The 19,865-nt window shown below is 42.2% G+C and overlaps 1 protein-coding gene across 1 annotated transcript in view; it reads left to right on the forward strand.

The window, feature by feature from the left end:
• The window catches only part of LOC124607040 (sialin-like), a 100,829-nt gene that overhangs the window by 4,146 nt on the left and 76,818 nt on the right, over positions 1-19,865 (forward strand). The window contains exon 2 of the mRNA XM_047139214.1: positions 19,459-19,670. Coding sequence (XP_046995170.1) covers positions 19,459-19,670 — 212 coding nt within the window. The remainder of the gene's footprint in view (positions 1-19,458; positions 19,671-19,865) is intronic.

The raw sequence follows: 19,865 nt of genomic DNA on the forward strand, positions 1-19,865 counted from the left end.
CATTCTTTGGAATTGGAATAAGTACATTCTTCTTTAAGTCTGAGGGTATTTTGCCTGTCTCACACATCTCGCGCACCAGATGGAAGAGTTTTTGTCATGGTTGGCTCTCCCAAGGTTATCGTAGTTATGACGGAATATCGTTTACTCCTGGGGCCTTGTTTCGACTTTTATCTGTCAAATTCTTCTCGCCGTATCATATCTCTCATCTCATCTTCTTCTACGTCCACTTCAATTTCTGTAATATTGCTTTCAAGTTTATCTCCCTCGTACAGTCCCTCTATATACTCCTTACACCTTTCAGCTTTCCCTTCTTTGCTTACGACTGGTTTCCCATTTGAGTTCTTGATGTTCATACAGCTGCTTCTCATTTCCGCAAAGGCCTCTTTAATTTTCCTGTAAGCTATATCTATCGGTCCTCTAACGAAATAAGCCTTTAAAACCTTATGTTTGTCCTCTAACCAATCCTGCTTAATAGTTTTGCACTTCCTGTCAATCTGATTTTTTAAACATTTGTATTCCCTTTCGTTTGCCTCATTTACTGAATATTTATATTTTCACCTATCATCACTTAAATTCAATATCTCCTGCGTTATCCAAGGATTTATACTAGGCCTTTTCTTTTTACCTATTTGATCCTCTGCTCCTTTCAATATTTCATATCTTAAAGCTACCTGTTCGTCTTCTACTGTATTCTTTTACCTGTAGTGGTCAACGGTGCCCAATGCTCCCTCTGAAACTCTCAGCAACCTCTGATTCTTTCAACTTATCCCATTTCTTCAATTTTCTACCTTTTTCCGATTTCTTCAGATTTAATCTACAGTTCATAACCAATAAATTGTGGTGAGGGTCCACATCTGCCCCTGGAAATGTTTTAAAATTTAAAACCTAGTTTCTAATTCTCTGTCTTACCATTATATAATCAATCTGATACTTTCCAGTTTCTCCAGGACTCTTCCACGTTTTCAACCCTCTTTTGTGGTTCTTATACCAAATGTTAGCGATGATTAAATTATGGTCTGTGTAAAGTCTTACCAGGCAGCTCTTTCCCACAGTCCACATTCACCTACAGTTTTTCTTTCTCTTTCTTTTCCTACTATCGAATTCCAACTCCCCGTCACAATTATATTTTCGTCTCTCTTAACTATCTGAATAATTTCTTTTATCTCGTCATACAGTTCTTCAATCCCCTCATCATCTGCGGAGCTAGTTGGCATATAAATCAGGATTAACTTCCTGTATTCCTTCCGCTTTGCCGACCCCTGTTTGGGAAAGAAGTTAACATAAATAGCTCGTATCTTGCCAAGCCTCTAGCAAAAATACTATTTATTTCTAAATGACTGGCCGTCGTGAGCTCCCACTTTTGTCATTTATTTCTGGACAAGCCCTGTACATGCCATAAATTTGAGCGAAGTCGTTGATGACGAGCAGGCGCGGTCCCGTTTCTCCGGTTTGAGTGATTCCACTGATGTACTACTCCAATTTTTCCGGTTATACTTGAACCATGCCTAGGACGGCCAACTGTTTTGGAGACAAATAAATTATCTTATTTCAAGGAGAAATGTATGAAAGTTACATTTCTTAAAATTTCAAAATGTGTGTTCATTTACTTACATCTGACATTAAAAATGGATTTTTGGTTGGCTTTGAAAGCTTAATAACTGGTGCTACATTATAAATTCATGTTTAAATAAATAGACAATTACTTTTTTATTTCAATTTATTGAACCTCCATGTCTCTCTTCCCGCGATTTGTACGAATCACCGACAATGTTTTTTCGACAAATACTGAGGTGGTATCAAAAGAAATATTAGACATAATACATTTTTAAATTGTTTGATGATTTCCTCGCTTGCTTTTTGAGCATATACTGTCAATTGTCGGAAGAGATTTTTTCGCGAGAAATATTTGTCATAATTCATTAATTTCCTTAGAATTTTGATGATTTGCACAATATGTTTAGCTTCTGCACAAATGGCTGAATTATTGTTTAAGAGCTAGATTGAAATGAATTTAAGTTATTGGACATCATCACACCTTTTCAGTTAAATGGAATGCAGTCGCCAAAATTTAGCGATGTTACCTTTCTCTGCACATACCCCTAAGGGCACTTTTATGCTCAATTTTATCAATTTTATACCCCAACCAGTAATCAGATGTACTAGTTACATGTTAACTGAACCTGGAAGAACTTAATATACAGGAATATATCAGTCAGTTTTAAATCATGAAACGAAGAATTTGTTTATTCAGTAGATAGTTAAATATGTATAACTCCTATTTTAAGTTTGGCGTAACTGCTGAAATGTCTTTACGTACGATTATTGCTAGGGCTACCCTCTGGGGGCATATGCATGCCTGTTATATGCCACACCATTAGTATAACTAATGAAAGTACTACAGACTGATTTCTCCCTGAACAATAAATGGATAGGTCAGCCAGCTAAGGCATTAAAGAGTGGTTTCAGTTGAAAGAATGAATACACTTTTGAACTGACAGAAAAAATACAAACTAGTTTCATGTGAAAAGAAGGAATAAATAATTCAGTTAATATGCGAAACAACGAGGGCTGCAACTTTAATAGTGACAAATATTTGTTTTCGCCTTACACAAACCAGATACATATTTCAAAGTTTTACGGTGCTCCAATGTAGTCCCAGCAACGTGTATAACCCATTGCCAGCAATGTGCTAGTCGTAAGATGCCCTTAACAGCGCCAGTTGCGCTGATAGTTCTAGTGGAGCAGTCTGTTACTGCCAGACGAATGTGTGTAACAGTTCTGAAGCGAATGCCATGAAGTACTTCCTTCAATATTAAATTTCTCTGAAATCACAAGGGCTTAAGTCCGGCTCCATAGATCCAACAAATCGGTCACAATTTGCGCCACATGCGCCCGAAGTATCTCCTGCAAAATAATGAGCGAATCCTGCAGAAACGCCGGCGACCAGCTTAGAGGAAGAAGCGGTGACACTTTTTGCAGAGCCTGCCCACATTTCGCAGGACAGTGGCCGGGCGTCTACAGCGCAAGTTGTGACCGATTTGTTTGATCGAGGGGGCTTGGAAGTGCTGTACTACCCACCACACTCCTTACACTTAAGCCCTAATACTACGTGACGGTGCTCCAGGTCAGTTCCGCATTTCTGTGCGGAGGCATCTCGACAACATTTAGTCCGGCTGATGGTCCAATTGCATGGCCTACCTGGTTGCTGGACCTCAGCCCTTTAGATTTCTTCCTGGACAAAGTCGTATATTCGAGGCCCATCCCGAATGTGCAGACACTGCACCAACGCATTCATGTTGTCTTTGACGTCATTCGGTTGCAGGGTGGCACATCTGAATGTGTGCAACAGTCGCTGCTGGGCCGTGTTCGCAAATGCTTAGAGGCCAGTATAAGGCACTTCAGACGCCTTGTCTAACGTTGGTCTCATTACAGCATGTCGTGCGCTCCATTGTACTGTACACGATGAATTAATAAATATGCTGTAGCAGATGAACCATGCATTTACGGCCCTGTATCCGTATGACATCTTTTGTTCCTTGTTCTCTAGGGATCGCTTACTACTATTGGTCCACATTTCGCAGAATCCCCCTGTCGATTATTATTATCTGAATTGTTGATTTTAGATATTACAGGGGGATTTTGTGATTTTTTAATCACTTTCCTTGGCAGGTCCCGGCGGAGGTTCGGGTCCTCCCTCGGGCACGGGTGTGTGTGTGTTTGTCCTTAGGATAATTTAGGTTAAGTAGTGTGTAAGCTTAGGGACTGATGACCTTAGCAGTTAAGTCCCATAAAAAAATCACTTTCCATAAGAAAGAACAATATTTCTTGTAATATGTAATCAGTCGGTCTTAAACATTTCAAATAATTTCCTTTTCCTTGTGTATGATATTTTGATTTCTTTTTTAATGTTTTATTACTACCAGTCTTTATTATTTTCATTGGGAAGCAACTGTTTAAGACTGATACAAGTCCTTTTATGTAGACACCGTCTGTCAAAAAAGTTCTGAGACTGATTTTTATTCCTAGTGTATAAGCAACCTGAGCGCAGTAACTACAGTGGTAGCTTGAACTACCAATTGTAAACAACAGCTGTGCATTTGACCAGTGAGTTGTGAATAGGCAATATTAAACAGCAGACGTTCGGCTGTAGTGTGTCAACATTATTGTGTCACAAATTGCAATGGAGTAACATCCCTAAATCAAACGTTAGAGACATTCTATATAATAATTTGAAGCAAACTAAACTGTGTGAAAAGTTTGTTCAAATCAAATGGCTCTGAGCACTATGCGACTTAACTTCTGAGGTCATCGGTTGCCTAGAACTTAGAACTAATTAAACCAACTAACCTAAGGACATCACACACATCCATGCCCGAGGCGGGATTCGAACCTGCGACCGTAGCGGTCGCTCGGCCCCGGACTGTAGCGCCTAGAACCGCATGGCCACTCCGGCCGGAGAAAAGTTTGTCCGACACTCCTTGACTACCGAACACAAATAACGATCTGGACGTCAGCCATGATTTGATTGCAGCTCAAAATTAATGCCGACAATCCTTTCTAGTTAAAGAGAGAAAAGAAAGACAAAGTGCAGAAATTCACACTGAGGGTCAACGCTTTGACGACGTAATCAACATTCCAACTCCAACCAATGTAATCCCCGAGTTTAACAGTATTCCAAAGAAGGTGTTTTTTGAGTGCTGTGTATCGTTGTACGAACGTTCTGTGCGTTGATGTGGTAAGTTTTATGCGACCAAACTGCTTAGGTCATCGGTCCTGTGCGTTGTACTCAAGTGTGGGGAGACTACGTAGAACATATGAAGCATTAAAACAACAGTCTTAAAGTTTCTCTATTTGTTATTAATATAGTCTCGAGACGTTTTGGGGTGATGGGGGGTATGTTAAATTTGGAACTGAAATCTGCCACACTATATACATCCTTCCAATCAGCTTACTGTGTGTGTACCTTGAAACTGTCTGTTTATTTATAATGTCTGTGATTTCCATGATACCACATCACTGTGAAGAGAAAAGTCCTCGCCCTGGAATGTCATTGTCTGGAGCAGAAATGTCTTCACTGAGGAGTACCGCTTCAAAATGAGCCCCGACGCCCAACGAAGACGTGGCTGGAGACAACCTGGGCAGCCGGCCGGAGTGGCCAAGTGGTTCTGGGCGCTACAGTCTGGAGCCGCGCGACCGCTACGGTCGCAGGTTCGAATGCTGCCTCGGGTATGGATGTGTGTGATGTCCTTAGGTTAGTTAGATTTAAGTAGTTCTAAGTTCTAGCGGACTGATGACCTCAGCAGTTAAGTCTCATAGTGCTCAGAGCCCTTTGACCCATTTGAACACCCTGGGCAATGGTAGGATACCAAAGTTGCTGGCGCCGACCATGACGGACCGACTGGCAGGAGTGGTGGTCTGGGGTACCATTGCCTTTCATAGCAACACCCCTTTCGTTGGCATCTGCGGCACCCTTACAGCACAACGGTACTTCGACAATATTGTACGCTCTGTTTTGTTGCCCTTCAAGACAAGCCACCCTGGGCTTACATTTCAGCAAGGTAATGCCCGCCCACAGACGGCGAGAGTTTCTACTGCTTGTCTTCCTGCTTTTCAAACCCTACAAGGACGCCGGATCTCTCCTCAATCGAGAAAATTTGGAGCATTATGGGCAGGGCCCTCCAACCAGCTCGGGATTTTGACGATCTAATTTGGCACAAGTTTTGGCACAATATCCCTCAGGAGGACATCAAACAACTCTGTCAATCATTGTCAAGCCGAATAACAGCTTGCTTAAGTATCAGAGGTGGGACAACGCATTATTGACTAGCACAGTTTGTGAAACTCTTTCTCTTGAATAAATCATCCATTTTTTCTTAACCTGTAATCATTCATTAATCTGTACATATACATAACATCTACCGATTTCCGTCCCACTCGGATAATTCTTTGGTGGTGCGTCCTTTTTTTGTCTTAGAATATATTTTCATATAACAAAGTTTCGTATCTCTGTAAACAGATGTGTTAACTTTCCAACCAAACTCACATTAACTTCATTTAGTGAAAGATGACGAACTACAGGTATCCGATAAGGTAGAGAGGTTCCTACATAATAAAATAACGTAGAAAAATTACGTAATAACAAAGTCAAAAACTGTTTTAGGTCTAATTTTTGTAGAATAATCATCATTTAAAATATGTTCTTATTTTACAAATTTGATTAAAGGATATCCACTGATGATAGTACGAAGGCGCAGAAAAATTTTGGGGTTTATACTATAAAGCAGTTTGCATAACAGGCCGACCTTATACCCACTGAGTATATCTGTAAAGCAGCAACACCGATGGATGAATATTCGTTAACTTTGTTTTTCAGTCCTCTAACATTTTGTTACGTTATGATAAGCTTATACAAACAAGATTATGTTTTGGTACGGCATATCATTTATCTGGACATATTTTAAAGCAGTCTGTCGAAATGAGGTATTTAACCTAAAAGGTGATCATCTTTCACACTTGTAATCACATAAATTCCGTAATTGGTGACGTAGGCCTGCCCTATTTATATTTGCAGCGATCAGTTCATTTGATTCGTCTTGCCCCTTCCTGTTAGTTAAGATGTAGGCCGTTTGTATCACCCTCTCTCAGTAGCAACAGATGTCAAAATACCAATGTGAGCCCCAAGCGAAGTCAGTAGCAGTGCCTGATTAGCTATCACTTGGCTTTTTTTTCATTCAGGATTGATCATGACGGTACATAACCTAAACAAAGCCCACATCCGAGTGAGATGTTGCTGCACATAGCAACATACTGTATTCTCTGTTCTTGACCAGACTGTTGCTTGCTCTCCCAATTACCAGTGCCTTGTCCTCGTTACACAGATCTCTGGTCAGTGCCTCAGTATCCTCTACAACTTAGTCAAGGATATCACTATGTCACTAGGTTTTACAATACTTCTGACCCGGTGCACTAACCCTGTTATCCTGGTTTTTCATGCAGTTGTTGAGCTGCACCCTTCCAATGACTGCTGCATTGCAACAGGACCTGTGTGTGTTCTTCTACTGAACTTAACTCTCTCCCTACTTTCTTCGACAGCTGAATGGGGCTCATACTCTTCAACACGTAACATGCTGTAGCTATTTTTTAGATTAATGATAACACAATTATCCGAACTATTCCGTTTTCGCCTCATTCATTTTACATTTCACACATCCCACTTTATTTTTTCTTCCTCAGCTGCTCCAAATCAATTTTCGTGGCCTCAGCCTCTGCTTGAAGGCACAAATCTTCGCCTTTTCTTCTGTGATTTTCCTGTCTTTCACTCATAACCTACACGCTCATCGGAGAGCTTCACTATGAAACCCTTCTTTTATTTCACTGCATTCGCCTCAGTGAAAGCGCAATTCACAATCCCCATCCACCAATTCCAAAATATTAAATTACTTGTGGCAGCATACACATTGTCACACAAGCTCGTCCTATTAAATATGATTACACGAAATTACGTGTTGGAACATATTACTGACCTTATACAGTAGTGTTTATGCTGGCGGAAATACATAAAAAAATCAAGCCGACCGATGGCGACTTCCAGCACTAAATAAAATTACACAAATTTCAGCGAAATCAGATCTACGTAAATTTCTGTGTATAAACACTAGTTACTTCCTTTTACACGAAACAGAAACGTAAACAAATAAATCAAGCCGAAGTTTATCCCATGTTTACCGTAAACAAATTTAAATATGAGCGTGCGATTCCCATTCTTACGAACTTTTCGCTTTCAATTATTCTGCAAACACCGGATTAATATCTTTACCGCATTGAAAACTGACAGCGTCTCGTCTGCAACCAAAGATATGACAGATTCTGGGTATCACCGTTAAGTACATGGCAGTGGATAATACCCGTCAGAATATGTATTATGGGTTCTTCCAGTCCCATTTGCGTATGAGGAAGGGAAAGCACGATTGCTTGTACACCTCTGTGATCTATGTATTTAGTCTATACGAATTCGTGGTTCGTACAGGAGCAATATGTCGGGGGCTGTAGAATATTCCTAGAAACCTCTCTTAATACTGCTTCTTAAAGTCCTGTAAATTGTTTTTCGCGGGAAAGTTGACGTCTGTTTTCAAGTGTTCAAAAATGGTTCAAATGGCTCTGAGCACTATGGGACTTAACATCTGAGGTCATCAGTCCCCTAGAACTTAGAACTATTTAAACCTAACTAACCTAAGGACATCACGGACATCCATGCCCGAGGCAGGATTCGAACCTGCGACCGTAGCGGTCGCGTGGTTCCAGCCTGAAGCGCCAAGAACCGCTCGGCCACAGCAACCGGCGTTTTCAAGTGTCTGCAAGTTTAAGTTTTTCAGCATGTCCATGACACTTGCTCGTGTATCAACCAAACATGTGTCCATGCATTCAATATACTTTGTTAGTTCTATACCAGTAACCCTCCTCCCTCCCTAACCCGATTCTTTAAAGCAGCGATACTCAAACTACGCTGCACGGTGCCTGGGACTCAGCAGAACCTCTGACGGGACTTCGCTAAAATAATACATACGTAAAAAAAAGTTTTGCATCACCCTGGTTCCCAGAACTCCTGAAGACAGACTTTGACTGTGGATATTGTATCACAGCAGTCCTTTTAACTGTTAAGAAATGTCACTAGATCCGCTCAAAAATGTAAACAACCATGCATGAGTGGCGCCTATTAGACGGTGGGGGCATGACAGCCGATCAGTTCCAGTCGTTCCTCCAGGAAGGAGGTACACGGCTCGTGTTGTCTGTAGTTCAACCATGCCTAGATGGTCAATATCGCGGTTCTAACGAGTCCGCATTGTTACTTTGTGCCAGGAACGGCTCTCAACAGGGGAAGTGGCCAGGCGTCTCGGAGTGAACCAAAGCGATGTTGTTCGGACATGGAGGAGATACAGAGAGACAGGAACTGTCGATGACACGCCCAAGGGCTACTACTGTAGTTGATGATCGTAACCCATGGATTATGGCTCTGAGGAATCCTGACAGTAACGCCACCATGTTGGATAAAGCTTTTCGTGCAGCCACAGGACGTCGTGTTACGACTCAAGCTGTGCGCAATAGGCTGCATGATGCTCAACTTCACTCCCGACATCCATGGCGAGGTCCATCTTTGCAACCACGACACCATGCAGCGCGGTACAGATGGGCTCAACAACATGCCGAATGGACCGCTCAGGTTTGGCATCACGTTCTCTTCACCGATGAGTGTCGCATATGCCTTCAACCAGACAATCGTCGGAGACGTATTTGGAGGCAACCCAGTCATGCTGAACGCCTTAGACACATTGTCCAGACCGAATGCAGCAAGGCGGAGGTTCCCCGCTGTTTTGGGGTGGCATTACGTGGGGTCGATGTACGCCGCTGGTGATCATGGAAGGCGCTGTAACGGCTGTACGATACGTGAATGCCATCTTCTGACGGATAGTGCAACCATAACGGCAGCATACTGGCGAGGCATTCGTCTTCTTGGACGAGAACTCGCGCCCCCATCGCGCACATCTTGTGAATGACTTCCTTCAGGAGAACGGCATCGCTCGAAGAGAGGAGCAGCATGTTCTGCAGATATGAAGCCTATCGAACATGTCTGGAATAGATTGAAAAGGGCTGTTTTATGGACGACGAGACCCACCAAGAACTCTGAGGGATCTACGCCGAATCGCTGTTGAGGAGTGGGACAATCGGACCAACAGTGCCTTGACGAACTTGTGGATCGTACGCCACGAGGAATACAGGCATGCATAATTGCAAGAGAACGTGCTACTGGGTGTTAGAAATACCGGTGTGTACAGCAGACTAGACCACCATCTCTGAATGTCCCGCTGTTTGGTGGTAGAACATGCAGTGTGTAGTTTGCATGAGCAATAAAAAGGGTGGAAATGATGTTTATGTTGATCTCAATTCCAATTTTCTGTACCGGTTCCGGAACTCTCGGAGCCGAGGTGATGGAAAACGTTTTTTGATGTGTGTATCAACGTAAAGAAAAAATCTCACCAAATGTTGTCACATACTGAGAAAACCAACCATTATAAATATAATACCGGCAATGGTTTTGTAAAATTTAGTTTTTCCTCTCAGTGCACAACAGCCGAAACTGAGGCGACGAGCAGCATAATAAATCTACAATAATGCGACGATCAAAAACTACAAATAAAAGAATTTAACTTGTACGAGCAGGTATGTGTCGACTCCATACTCGTTATTACAGATGCACGCAATGGTCGTTCTGACACTTTCTCCATCTACCTCTGCATGCTGTCTCATCTACACACGTTGCGATCATTCCACTGCGCTGTCTCCATCTCTCTCGTCTGCACAAACACCTCTAACAGTCTCAAAGGATTTCGTCACTTCGTTATCTGTGCTTCATTACCCAGGACTGCATAAACCCGAGCCGCACAGCAGAGACTACAATATTTAAGCTTGCGACTGCAGTGTACAGCCCTATTCGGCATGGAGTAGCTGCAAACCACTCTCGGGCCGCAGTATTTTCGATTCATATTTGTTAGTGACTACGGTTGTAAAATACAATACCTTTTGGTAATATTATTCCATGTATATCACATTGTTAAATTACATTGTTGTTTTTAAAAGATAGAATGGAACGTTGTCTTAATGGTATTGCAACAAAAACTTGCATGGAAAGACCAAAGGTGGTTTGCTTGAAAGATGTGGCATCAACCTCAGAGATATCCGATCAAGACTATGAGATTCAAGAAGGTGATGTAACGACTCCAAGCTCCATGGTCTCAGGCAGTAAAATATCTAATGACCAGTTAAAGGTGGAAAAAGATAGTACGGCGAATCTTACATCAGTATCATATTTGCTGATTTTAACGGCTCACTCTCTGCAAATTATGTAGTAAGCTACGTCCGAATAGTTCCATGGTACCTGTTAAGATGCGCCGACATTTAGAAACTATACACCACAACTGCAAAGACAAAGATGAAGAATTTTTAATCCATGAGAAAGAACAATTATTAAGAAGATCTACGAAGGACGCGACTCAAAGTATGAATGAAAAAGCCACGGAGACATCGTATTCCGTCAACATCACGTTGCCCAAGCGCGCAAAGAGCACAATATAGCTGAGAATTTAATAAAACCATATGTGGCAGACGTAACACAATGTATCGTCAATGAAAAACCTGCAAAGCATGTTTCTACAACGCCACTTTCCAGCTACATTGTTTCGCATAGCATCAACAATCTCGCAGGATATATCGAACAAGACTACCAAGATTATTTGGACTAAGAGCTGAATTACAAGCTTTTATCACTGACATTTCTTTTAAACTAAAGAACTGTTTCAGCGATGTGACTTGGTTGTTCAGACTAGCGTTTTAGGCAGATATGTTTGGAAACATTAATGAATTGAAATTATCTTTCCAAGAGAAATAGACAGCAGTTTTCATTATTAATAATAAAACAAACGGCCTTAAAAGTTAGATTTTTGGATTATGTTGTCAAAAGCGGACTAGAAAGCTTTTTAACATTGAGTGTGTTCGTTGGTGAGACAGCAGAATTACCAAATGAAATGTTTGAAGAATTCGACCAGTGTCTACATGATATGCACGCGTCTTTTCAGATGTATTTTCCTGAAGAACAGAATACGAAACTCAAAATGAAGTCATTGGTTCAGAATGCTTTTGTACCAAATTTGCAGAAGCCAGAAAATATATCAAACAAAACGTATGAATCCCTTTTAGAAATAATATCAGATTCAGACATGGAATCATTGTTCAAAACAACGTCACTTAATAATTTTTTGTGCTGGGTTCGTGATGAACATTCAGAACTTTCCACACAGGCTCTGTTCTTCTCCCGTCGCAACAACATATTTGTGTGAAACGTAATTCTCAGCATATGCAGCTACAAAGACAAAATACCACAATAGACTGAATGCTAAATCTGACATGTGTCTACAGTTCTTTTGTATCGAACCTCACAAATAGTTTCATACCGCCCATTAAATGGAAGCAATTTTATCTTATCAGTTTACAGTGGAATCAATACATTGTTATTTTGTCCGCCCATTAAATGGAAGCAATTTTATCTTATCAGTTTACAGTGGAATAAATACATTGTTATTTTGTGTATTAGGTTAGTGTGTGTTGTTTTGTATATTGTTGTAGAGGTCAGTAGTGTATGATGTACCTTTTTGTATGATTTTCATTAAATTATTATAATTAAAGAAGGTTCGCAAAACCAGGTTTTGTTTACTTTAGGAGTCCGTAAAAGCGTTCTGGGGCCAAAATAGTTTGACAACCGTTTCTTTAAAGATTCAGAATCCCAGTGAAAAACGAATAATAACGTTTGTGTGTCGTACAATGAAATGATTTTGCAGTTCCACTCAGTGGTATACGTGGATACTGTTTGAAAAATGTGCTGCTAATAGAGTTAGTTAATGAAGAAGTGAAAAAATTAAGACATCATGCCTGAAACTGAAGTTTTACAGTGCGAACTGCGAAAATGAAATAGACAATAAACTTTATCTCATTCATTATTTTGTGTGGGAGTGGGAGGGGCGGGAGGGGGATGGGTGAGCGGAGTGAGAGACGGAGTGCTAGGAGTAGGGAGGAGTGGGTATCAGTGAGAAGAAGTTACGAAAAGTTTTGAAATTAGGCGTAACGATTGTTGGAAGACTCATTCTCAAACACTGGATGGATGTACGAGGTGCATTCAAGTCCTAAGGCCTCTGATTTTTTTTCTAATTAACTACTCACCCGAAATCGATGAAACTGGCGTTACTTCTCGACGTAATCGCCCTGCAGACGTACACATTTTTCACAATGCTGACGCCATGATTCCATGGCAGCGGCGAAGGCTTCTTTAGGAGTCTGTTTTGACCATTGGAAAATCTCTGAGGCAATAGCAGCACGGCTGGTGAACGTGCGGCCACGGAGAGTGTCTTTCATTGTTGGAAAAAGCCAAAAGTCACTAGGAGCCAGGTCAGGTGAGTTGGGAGCATGAGGAATCACTTCAAAGTTGTTATCATGAAGAAACTGTTGCGTAACGTTAGCTCGATGTGCGGGTGTGTTGTCTTGGTGAAACAGCACACACGCAGCCCTTCCTGGACGTTTTTGTTGCAGTGCAGGAAGGGATTTGTTCTTCAAAACATTTTCGTAGGATGCACCTGTTACCGTAGTGCCCTTTGGAACGCAATGGGTAAGGATTACGCCCTCGCTGTCCCAGAACATGGACACCATCATTTTTCAGCACTGGCAGTTACCCGAAATTTTTTTGGTGGCGGTGAATCTGTGTGCTTCCATTGAGCTGACTGGCGCTTTGTTTTTGGATTGAAAAATGGCATCCACGTCTCATCCATTGTCACAACCGACGAAAAGAAAGTCCCATTCATGCTGTCATTGCGCGTCAACATTGCTTGGCAACATGCCACACGGGCAGCCATGTGGTGGTCCGTCAGCATTCGTGGCACCCACCTGGATGACACTTTTCGCATTTTCAGGTCATCATGCAGGATTGTGTGCACAGAACCCACAGAAATGCAAACTCTGGAGGCAATCTGTTCAGCAGTCATTCGGCGATCCCCCAAAACAATTCTCTCCACTTTCTCAATCATGTCGTCAGACCGGCTTGTGCGAGCCCGAGGTTGTTTCGGTTTGTTGTCACACGATGTTCTGCCTTCATTAAACTGTCGCACCCACGAACGCACTTTCGACACATCCATAACTGCATCACCACATGTCTCCTTCAACTGCCTATGAATTTCAATTGGTTTCATACCACGCAAATTCAGAAAACGAATGATTGCACGCTGTTCAAGTAAGGAAAACATCGCCATTTTAAGTATTTAAAACAGTTCTCATTCTCGCTGCTGGCGGTAAAATTCCGTCTGCCATACGGTGCTGCCATCTCTAGGACGTATTGACAATGAACGCGGCCTCATTTTAAAACAATGCGCATGTTTCTATCTCTTTCCAGACCGGAGAAAAAAATCGGAGGCCTTAGAACTTGAATGCACCTGGTACTGTGGATACTCTGTGTGCCGTCAGTTACACTGACTCAAGACAAAACAGTTTCTAACTGGAGTAGTGTCTTACTGTGTTAAACCTTTGATGTAAGATTGTACCACTTAATGAATAGATTATGAAAACTTTTTAAATTTTTAAATTTGGTCAATAATTACTTGAAATACTGAAAATTAAAATTGTAGCCCCTGGAAGCCATTAGATAGGCAACTTGCAACTGGGGCTGTGGGGCCCTGAGTACCCATTTAAAAATATAAGTGGTATTGGTCCCACACACTTGATCAATATTGTATGATGCACATCATGAGTGTTTTGTAAGCAAATTCCTTGGTATACTGACTGCATTTTCCTTGTATCTTACTACCAAACCGAAGTATGCCACCAGCAAGTGTTCCAACACTCTTCTAAGGGGACATCTTAACCAACTTTTACATCTATCGATGACTTTCCCCCACAAAATCATTATCCAGACACGAATTGATACCTCTTACGCTGCTACTTTCGTTAATAGGCGTTGATGTAATGCAGAGTCAAACGATTTTCAGAAATCAACAAATGCTTAAGTCACTTGACTGCCTTGATCCATTGCTTTCATGGCGTCATATGCGAAATGTCCGACTTAGGTTCCTCAAGATTGGTGTGGAAGAGATCATTCTGTTCGAGATATCTCGTTACGTTTGAGCTCAGAATATGTTGTAACATTCTGCAACAGATGGAGGTTAATTGTTTTTGGCAGTCGTTTTTGGATCACTTCAGCTGCCGGAAGAGTTTGTGACCTGTGCCTTTATACGATATTTTATGATTAAGAGAAGGGCTAACTTGTGTGTAAATTCCAGACAGAGTAAGACAGGGATTCCATCGCGCCCTGGGATCTTGTTCAAGTTTAGTGATCTCAACTGCTTTCCGATCACACTGATGTTAATATTTATGTCAAATATTTGTAAAACGATGCAAGAGTTAAACGGGAGCTGTATTGCTCGATCTTCCTTTGTAAGAGAATATGAAAAAATGGAAGTCACAGCTTAAAAAACTGTCGTTATTCCAATCGGATGTTGGCTTATTAATGTCCAATGAGGACAGTACATCTCCAAATGGTACCGGCTAGTACCAAGTTGGCAACAGCACTCATCTTTTCTGTCATCGATCACAATCCCCGTCCAGCTTCAACTTAAGACCTCGTTGCTCGTCCACACCCCCCTTCAACATGTTGTATGACTTTGTGGATTATGCTGAGGGCTCTGACTATTTGTGTGTATTGCTTACAAATTGAAAATGGGATACTATACATTGTGCGTGAGTATCGCACATTTTTCCACTGATGAGTCTTCACAATAAACTGAGAAAAAATGTTACAGCAATAAATCTTTAGTAGTTGTTCAGTTTCAAATGCACATGTGCTCAAAACTGCCATTTAACTGTTATTATCAGCCGAGGATCAGCAGGTCACATACAGTAAATATCGTGATAAAGTCCCCAGTCACGCAGAGAAAAAGTTTTGTCTTTACGATATCTCAGCACGTGAGTTACAACGTTGTTCTTCTCACGTTGGAACTTTCCCAGATAAATTAACCGTCGCCTATTTGCACATGCTTTAACGTAGCGCCAGATAGTGTTGATTTCCTAACACAAGACGCGTATTACACCGCCTTAGGCTCTGTACCAGTTTCAGACAGCACTTTCAAATTGTTGTTAAGCTGAATAGTTATCGTGCCCTCTGTTCTCGTTTTGATACTGGTTGCCCTGTGTAGTACATCTAGATCTACCACTGTTACAGCATTCGAGTGAATGTCGTTTTATGTTCCCATTTATGAATACTGTTACACGTCCGTATGCACCCCACCTGAGGCACATGTTCGACTCCATCGAAATGTCACATTCAGCACACTGTTAATGCTAAAAGCAGCTCATGGTGGAAGCTCAGTGATCTGTAGTGAAAAGTTGATATTCGAAACTACTTGCTCGGTCAGACGTTTAAAACATTCGAAGATACTGCAACCCCTTATTGAAGTATATTCGCGTATCACTACAAAAGTCTGCATGAAGTTTATGTTTTCTCCTTATATAAAAAACTAAGGAGTTCTTCTCCCCCTCCCAATAAAATAATATTTTATAGTTTTAATCATCGTAAATTACATACTGATATACAGCATATATTAACATATTGCTTCTTGCAGAAAGCTGCTTTATGTCCCACAAGGTTTCTAACACGGAAATAGGAGTCTTAACTAAACAGTTCTGTGTCAAGCTCAACAAATAAGAAAACACAATCCTCATTCTGAAAAATGTCATGATTACCAGCTCAAGCTGCTGATAAAATCTTTAATTTAACAAGCAGTTTCGGTTTTTAAAAGCATTTACAGCATTATATTAGGCGAATATAGAATCATTGACATCAGATATACTAATGAAATCATGAGTCTGTCACTGTTGTCCCCTCGTAATCTAAATTACATTGTCAGTATACTATAAATTGTGATAGACAGTGAACTCTTTCATGTTACATCAGCAATCAGTATTTATGGATACTGCACAACACAGTTTGTTTATTGACGATGTAATTTATATTATGACGTGGCAACAGACAACTTTCTGGTTTTATTATCTGACGTCCGTGATTTTACAATCGCCTAATATGAGACTACAACTGCTTTTCAGAACCTGACGATGGTTGTACTTTCGATTTGTGAGACACCACTTTCTGAAAATATGTTCATGATTCTGTCTCACATTATATAAGAAAATTTCAACGCAGAGCGCTTATGGTACACTCCTGGAAATTGAAATAAGAACACCGTGAATTCATTGTCCCAGGAAGGGGAAACTTTATTGACACATTCCTGGGGTCAGATACATCACATGATCACACTGACACAACCACAGGCACATAGACACAGGCAACAGAGCATGCACAATGTCGGCACTAGTACAGTGTGTATCCACCTTTCGCAGCAATGCAGGCTGCTATTCTCCCATGGAGACGATCGTAGAGATGCTGGATGTAGTCCTGTGGAACGGCTTGCCATGCCATTTCCACCTGGCGCCTCAGTTGGACCAGCGTTCGTGCTGGACGTGCAGACCGCGTGAGACGACGCTTCATCCAGTCCCAAACATGCTCAATGGGGGACAGATCCGGAGATCTTGCTGACCAGGGTAGTTGACTAACACCTTCTAGAGCACGTTGGGTGGCACGGGATACATGCGGACGTGCATTGTCCTGTTGGAACAGCAAGTTCCCTTGCCGGTCTAGGAATGGTAGAACGATGGGTTCGATGACGGTTTGGATGTACCGTGCACTATTCAGTGTCCCCTCGACGATCACCAGTGGTGTACGGCCAGTGTAGGAGATCGCTCCCCACACCATGATGCCGGGTGTTGGCCCTGTGTGCCTCGGTCGTATGCAGTCCTGATTGTGGCGCTCACCTGCACGGCGCCAAACACGCATACGACCATCATTGGCACCAAGGCAGAAGCGACTCTCATCGCTGAAGACGACACGTCTCCATTCGTCCCTCCATTCACGCCTGTCGCGACACCACTGGAGGCGGGCTGCACGATGTTGGGGCATGAGCGGAAGACGGCCTAACGGTGTGCGGGACCGTAGCCCAGCTTCATGGAGACGGTTGCGAATGGTCCTCGCCGATACCCCAGGAGCACCAGTGTCCCTAATTTGCTGGGAAGTGGCGGTGCGGTCCCCTACGGCACTGCGTAGGATCCTACGGTCTTGGCGTGCATCCGTGCGTCGCTGCGGTCCGGTCCCGGGTCGACGGGCACGTGCACCTTCCGCCGACCACTGGCGACAACATCGATGTACTGTGGAGACCTCACGCCCCACGTGTTGAGCAATTCGGCGGTACGTCCACCCGGCCTCCCGCATGCCCACTATACGCCCTCGCTCAAAGTCCGTCAACTGCACATACGGTTCACGTCCACGCTGTCGCGGCATGCTACCAGTGTTAAAGACTGCGATGGAGCTCCGTATGCCACGGCAAACTGGCTGACACTGACGGCGGCGGTGCACAAATGCTGCGCAGCTAGCGCCATTCGACGGCTAACACCGCGGTTCCTGGTGTGTCCGCTGTGCCGTGCGTGTGATCATTGCTTGTACAGCCCTCTCGCAGTGTCCGGAGCAAGTATGGTGGGTCTGACACACCGGTGTCAATGTGTTCTTTTTTCCATTTCCAGGAGTGTAATTTCCGTGTCAATTACACAGGACAGAAAAAAGAATCCCTAGCATCGAGTTGTAGCAGTCGTGAAACCACTAAATAGCTGTGTAACTCTGGAAGGATGATATCGTTTATCACGGTTTAGAAAACACGGCTGTTCTTTAAAAATTTGCTAGAGGTAAAAAGAAGTCTTTTCACCTCATTTAACCATTGAGACGATTTTAAAGTGATTTTAAAATATATTTGGCCGGCATAATTTCTACTTTCTTTCTGACTCAGAGATGTGGTATAATCGTTAAGTCACTGCAGTGGTACTCGCGAAAATTAAGGTCCTAATACTCATCCAACCAACACGATTTAAATTTTCTTTCTTCGTCGGAAAAAAAAATCTCACTGGGATTCCGGTCTGTTAACTTTGACAAGGCCGTGATCAATTTACTTCCACATCCCCAACCAAGTAAACTAAAACATCTTTAATGAAACGCTGAATTTTGATTGTTGATAGTGTACAGCATCAACCAGCCAGAATCACGTTTTGGTTTACTTCATAGAAAAAAAAAAACAGCGTTTCAGGTTTCTTTATCAGATGGCTTACATGTTTTATAACAAAGCACATGGACATGGGTTTTCAAGTAAGTTGTTGTGAATTTAAAGTCTGGAACATTTGTTTTCATCGTCTTTCTCCAACGAATGATGTCAAAACGAATGACAAAAAAAGATAGTTTGTGTTGTTGCCTAACGAACTTGAATAGTAGTGATGACCGCAATGGGTGTATGTAAAGCCATGAAAAACAGCATGAGTGTTATTCGTTGAAGAAAGACTATGAAACCGAATGTTACAGATAATTTCATGGTACCTCACTTACATCCGACGTCCACGTAATTTAACACAAGCGTATAAGCAGTCTGACGAACACAGTATAAATTCGAAACCGGTCGCGCTGCCCTTTCAGCAAAGTAAATTCAAAGGAAATTATAACTTGTATCCCGTAACAGCAACAATTCTTCAATAATGCAATTATTTGACGAAATAAGACGGCACCGATATTAAATGATATGAAATATTTTTTAGAAAACTGTGAATGAGTGTCTGCTTTTTCTACATCTTGTCATTCTTAAATACTGCTTCGTCTTGATTATTTCCCTAACAGACATACAGACGTTAAGAAATGTCAACTGTGAAATAGCACAGTAATGCTGGCAGAAACAACCCTTTATCGACCTCAAATGATATGAAGTGACTACCTTTCGGTTCATGACGCAGGGTTCTGGAAGACGCGCTACACCATGCTGCTACTTAATACACTGGGGCTGGCCATCAGCTACGCGACGCGCGTCAACATCTCGGTGGCCATCGTCGACATGGTCAACGGGACGGCGTTACAGGAGAGAGACGCCACTGGAGGTATCCAGCTGGTCCGCGACCCTGACTCCTGCCCGGGCGAGCTGGTGCTCGAGGGTCCCGGCGGGCGCAAGGTAAGTTGCGGCTGACGTAAATTTACCCTGGCTCAGGAAGTCGAATTATTCTAGCAAGGGGCTCTAAAGGTCTTTAAAATTTTCTTTGATTTCCCCGTTGGACCATTTCTTTGACTTTTCGGCTATTGTCGCCAACATCGCCATTCACTGTCGGGAGTAGATTTTACCCATATTTATAATGATTATTTCTGTCCC

The sequence above is a fragment of the Schistocerca americana genome, chromosome 3 (genome assembly GCF_021461395.2).
Source record: "Schistocerca americana isolate TAMUIC-IGC-003095 chromosome 3, iqSchAmer2.1, whole genome shotgun sequence".
Classification (NCBI taxonomy): domain Eukaryota; kingdom Metazoa; phylum Arthropoda; class Insecta; order Orthoptera; family Acrididae; genus Schistocerca; species Schistocerca americana.